A 5,820-nucleotide genomic window follows, 5' to 3' on the forward strand; every position below is an offset into this window, starting at 1 on the left:
GTTTTTGGTTATAATGAATCTCCTCACAAAATATCTATCTTCTCGGAATTCTTTTCTATGACGACAGAGGGTTCCCAAGCAATCCACCAATAGCAGACGTCATGCCCGAAAACGTCTAACGCTGATTGGTGTTTCTGTACACTACCCGATTGTTTACAGTTTTGTTGGTAGCACAAGAAAAAATATAATAAATATTTGTCAAGCAAATATTATTATTGATATAAATTTGTTATTTTTTCATGAGATTTAATATGAAATCTTGGGAAAATCTGTTGATTCCTTCATTAAAAATTTAATGCTGGAAAATTCTGCTTAAGGGGGTCACGTGGAGGGTAAACATAGCCAATTCAAATTCATAAAAAAATTTTTATGTAGATTTCGTATACATAATTAAGAATTATGATTAAGAAATAATTAAAAGAGATAATTAAAAGAAAATTATCATAAATATAATTTTTTTAATAATTCCAATCATAGGAGTATATGCATAGAAATTCTAAAGCAACGCCATCTCTTGGTTCCAAATCAAATTAGCATTATTTGAGATCCATATTGATTTTTCAAATATATTCTTTCACTTATTTAATTAATAAATCTAATTTAATAGTTGAATCTTATTAATAATTAAGAGTAATTATTAGAAATCTATTTAAAATTAACTTAAACACTATGATTAGGGGAAAAATAAAAAGATTTGACTCATGTTTTTTTTAATCTTTATTGATTATTGATGAACCAATCTTTTAAATTTTTTACATTTTCCAATGCACATAAGTCTGATAAATAGTAATGATATTTACAAAAATTATTATTACATATTTTCATGCTTTTTAATAAAGGACATCCAAAATCATTAAGATCAATTACAATTTGATTACAATTAATATAATTTTGAATCCACAACTTTTTCTCAGCACCTTTTACATAAATTATTGATTTATTCTTAGTTAAATAATTTATAACATTTTTAAGCTTGTAGTATGAAGTCGTTCCAGCGTTCCAGCCGATTATTCCATGATAATTTCTTGTTAACCAGGTATTCTTACGTTGATAGTTGACAGGTAGCACCTTCCAATGATAGGGTTGTTGGAATAAGGTGCTTGATAACTCTTCAACGTTGTCAATATCATGCTGGATTGTTATTGAGGCTAACTCTTTGACAATAAAGCAATTGTCAGCTCCTTTGAAACCCTGAACATCCAGAATGATCTCCATCGTTGCTCGGTGACTTATGATGAATTTTAAAATTGGTTCAACCCTTTATAGACCAATTTTATCCCCCACCACTCTTAATAATTCAAACCGCAACGCCATCTTTCCATCAGTTTTTGGGGTTATGTTAACCCTTGATATTTCCCACCATTAAGCTCTAGTTATTAGGTTATGTTAACCCATGATATTTCCCGCCATTATGGTTTAGTTTTTAGGTTATGTTTTTACTATTCTAACTGCGCAGTATCTATTTTTAGATTATGACTCATATTATTCTAGAATATTCTAACTGCGTAGTTTCTATTTTTAGATTATGACTCATATTATTCTAGAATATTCTAACTGCGCAATAGATGACATCATTCTCTGGCTATAAAAGCCGCGCGCCGCGAACGTACTTCATCAAAGTGAAGTACAAGTCAACTATCAAGTGTTGCTGTTAAAACCTATTGTCAAGTGAAGTATAAGTGCTACGTCTACTATCAAGTGCTACGTCTGGTATCAAAAATCTATTGACAAGTGCTGCTGTCAAGTGCTGCTTCCTGGTGCTGCTGTCAAGTGCTGCTTCCTGGTGCTGCTGTCAAGTGTTGCTTCCTGGTGTTGCTATCAAGTGCTGCTTCCTGGTGCTGTTGTCAAGTGTTTGATATCAAATCCCAAAAATGCTGTCTCGTTGTAAGTGTCCAGCATCTGATACATTGCATGAAATCAAGAGATCAAGAACATTTAAGAGAGTTAGAGTTGAGGACAAAAATCCAAGCTCTTTACCGTTCAAGAGGATTACAGAACTAGAGGATGGTAAAATTTACCAGTTGACAGGGATCCGAGTGGTGATGACGGATCATGGGCTCAACATGGAAATTGATATTAAAAATAAATTTTCAACATTTTTAGCCTATGCAGCCAACCAGAAATATCTAAACAAGCCAGAAGAAATCAAGAAAATGAAAGAACTGATTGAGGACAAGATCCTACACCTTCGCTTCATTGGAACAAACTACGCCAAGTTCATATTCATCAATTTTCCAAAAAAACAACCAGTAGATATTTTAAAAGACATGTGTTTTAACATGGAATTTGATTAAACTATTTTCTAACATTGAAAAACTAAACAATTCTTATAATTAATTTAACTTTTGAACTGAATAATTATTATTTTTATACTTAATTCTAACTTTGTACTAAATTATTATTTTATCATGCTAAGGATTGTAAATAATACATAATTTATGAAACAGTTTTTCTTTATTTACTATTCTTAATTACATTAAGTTTATTTATAAGTACAGGTTCATTAATTCTATTAGTTTGTTGTATTCTTCGTTGAAATCGGTCTCTATCTCTTGCTGCTTGCTCCCATGGTCCTTTTCTCGCTTGCTTGGAGGCAAAGTTCCACACGTACATGTAATGCACTGTGGGTTCAAGATTAAATTGAACAGGCATTTCAGATGAGTTTCTTCACACTGCTGCTTATTGGGTTATATTCAATTATTCTATCGTGAGTTATGAGACAGTAAGCTGATGTTTGTGCAGCAAATTGTCCAGTTGATTCAAATTCAAGGCGTATGTCCACCGGTCCAGACTTGATTGACTCATTCTGCTTTGAACAGTCTATTACATACAGCGGTGCTGTTGCCAAAAATTTCTTGTTAGCTAGCAATGGTTCAGGTTCTTTACCATAGTATGAGCTTTGAAAATTTGTATACAAATTATACATCAATGCGTACTGGTTGCGTGCAATGTTTAGGTTCAAGTTCCCATAAGGATAGCTCTGAGAGTTCAAGAATAATTTTACATCTCGAATGTTGCAGTGATCAAACTCACTGGCATTCCTGACTGCTTCATTTTTCCTAGCTGTTTGAAATCCAAGGATAACGAAGCGTGGTTTTTCAAGCTGATTTGTTGTTTTAACAGCCCAAATATGCTTCGAAGTAGTTGGAAGAAGAGGATACTCATACAACTCCCAGGATCGGAAACTGATTGAGATGGTTGGATCCTTGGTGATGTAATTCAATGCTTGAATTTTTTCTCTATCAGACATTGTTACATATGGCATTAACCACTCAATTTTTTGAATTGAAATTTTTACATTTTCAACAGCTGCTCCTTCAGCAACGGTGTAAGCATTAAGATCTGTATTCGATCTTATGAGTACCAGTTCATGCTTAGCGTTTACAATGATTCTGTTATAATCCTCCGCAAATCCAAGAATAAGACTCAAGGGTAATGAAACATTGAAATAACCATCGTTATTAGTCAATTTGTTTACATCATCTATGAGCCATCCTGCATTTTCAAGATTATTCAGTTAAGCTGGACTCAGTGATACGTAACCTTTCATAACGCTGGTAATACCAACATTCTTGCAACGATCAATCTCTACCCCATTGAGCTCGTATCGTATTTCTTCAAACATATGACAGATAGCCATGTTGACCATCTTTGTTGTATCTGTTACAGCTGTCCCATCAGCTTTTCTCATTCTCCCGTAGAAGTGTAATATGCTCTTGCTGGGAAGCAGGCACAAATCTTGATGCTGTACAGTGATTCTGATTTCATCGCTGTTGTTGAATGTTGATGAGGCGTAAGGTTGATGAAAGTGTATCTCATAGTGAGCAATAGACTCATCAAAAACTATTGATCTCTTAATATTCAAGATCTCTGACATGGTACTTTGCAGGATAGACAGCAAAAATAAAGTTTTATTTTCCGTATTTTCCACGTAACTTTAATCCTAGACTTTTCAGGAACTCTGCGTTCTGATGTGTCAACCCTTTTAGAGCTGGTTGATGATTGATGGTCTTCGTACATAGTGCAGTCCTTTTATACTCATAACCAGTACCATACACAATCATTGTATTGTCTTTATATGCAGTCTGATTGTAATTGTCTCGTTTCTGAAATTAGCTAATCTCCCATCCTGGTCAACAATTCTAAGCCTCAAGTTATGTATTGCTCGTACAGCGACTGGCAGGTAAATGATATTAGTTGGTACTTCCACGATTTTATATCCTGCTGGAACTCTGGGGAAAAAATTCATGAATTGTATGATTCTTCTCCCCGTTTATATATGCCCCAGTGGTTATATTGCACTCAACTCTCAGAGCATTGATTCTGAGGATCTTTATTGGTAAATCAGATGTATGTGTAACATTGGGTTCAAGCATTCGGTTGGTAAATCCCAGTATGGAACCAATAGAATCTTCAGGCTCAAAATTTATAAACTGATCGCACTTTATTTCACTTTTTAATTCATTATTGTTAGCTTTTAAAGTGAAACTGAGATCAGGTGCTATTTTGTTATTATAACTTTCAATATCCTTAATTTAATAATTATCCGTAGGTATTGTAATCACTTGTTCATAATCAGGATTGTCTAAGATTATATTTCTTTTAGATCTTTTCTTGGAGTGTATAATATAAAATTTATTCGCATCCTCATCAATATTTGGAATTAAATTGAATGTTAAAAGTTCAACAAGCCCTAGAACATAATTTTTATTTGGTAATTTTTATTTGGTAATAGCTCTATGGGTGGAAAATAGTTTGCCTCTAGTACAGAGGAGTTTCCAGAAAGTGTCAATGTAAATGACTCTGTCATGACTGATGCTTGTCAATCAGATCTCTGCTATTTATAGTTGTCCAGTAAGAAATTTGAGACATAAATGTCCACATATAATCGTATCAAAGTCTTGATATCTTTTGTGATTATACTTTACGCTACCAACATCAAGATACTCCATCAAGTCTTGCGGAGGTTGTAGATTACCAAAGCTGTCAAAGTATACTGCCTGACTCTGAGTCTTTTTGTATGCAACCCATTGAGTTCCAGGTCCAAGTTTATCATCTAAATTTACAATAGTTGATTCATTTTTCTTGGAGTCTGATTTTGGTAAATCGTTTCTCATATAAACACCTCTAAAGTTTGGAATTTTAAGCAGTTTTCCATACTTGATCAAATCGATGTTAGTCAGTGCTCGATGTGGTAGCTCTACCGGTTTTTTGACTTCTTACACCCAGCTCCTTTGGGATAAGGTTTTAGATACAAACCCAAACCCGTACGATAAGATTTCAGGTATAAGCCTTCACCTATAGCTATTTGTTCCATTTTCAAGTTGTGACGTTTCTTCTCACTGAGTTGACTTTTAGCTGCACTTGCATCATTCACAGCTTTCGCAACGCCTGCAGCCCCACCGGTTAGAGCACCAACAGCTGACAACCCTGCGAACAGCGGAATCAGAAACGGTAGCACTCCACCGATCTTTGAGGGTACTGGTAAAATTCGTGGTAAGCGGATATGTTTCTTTCCACCTGCTTTCTTTACAGCTTTGCGAGCACCTTGAAGCGCTTTTTTTATTGGATCTCCACCAGATTTCATGGATTTCTTCGCTTCATCGACAACACGTCTCAGAGTAATATCTTTTTTGACTATCTTCAGCCCCATACCAAAGCGTCTCTTTAACTTCATAATCTTATTCACACTCAAAGCAGCAGTTTTTTCACCAATGCCAGCGTCTTTCGCTTGAAATCGTTGCCACGCTTTTTCAGCAAGGATTTTATCAGCTTCGTAACGGGCTTCCAAATTTTTACGATTCTGTGAGTAAGCTATAC

At 34.6% G+C, this 5,820-nt stretch overlaps 1 protein-coding gene across 1 annotated transcript; it reads right to left on the reverse strand.

Moving 5' to 3' along the window:
* Positions 1–2,653: 2,653 nt before the first annotated feature.
* On the reverse strand, positions 2,654–3,877 carry LOC141532419 (uncharacterized). The gene is made up of 2 exons (XM_074250751.1): positions 3,565–3,877; positions 2,654–3,495 (listed from the first exon to the last, which is right to left on the reverse strand). The coding sequence occupies exons 1-2, from the start codon at positions 3,875–3,877 to the stop codon at positions 2,654–2,656; spliced, it is 1,155 nt and encodes a 384-aa protein (XP_074106852.1).
* Between the last annotated feature and the right edge of the window lie 1,943 nt (positions 3,878–5,820).

The sequence above is a fragment of the Cotesia typhae genome, unplaced genomic scaffold, assembly GCF_013202065.1.
Source record: "Cotesia typhae breed Kobodo isofemale line unplaced genomic scaffold, CoteBio_Ctyphae contig_59, whole genome shotgun sequence".
Taxonomy (NCBI): domain Eukaryota; kingdom Metazoa; phylum Arthropoda; class Insecta; order Hymenoptera; family Braconidae; genus Cotesia; species Cotesia typhae.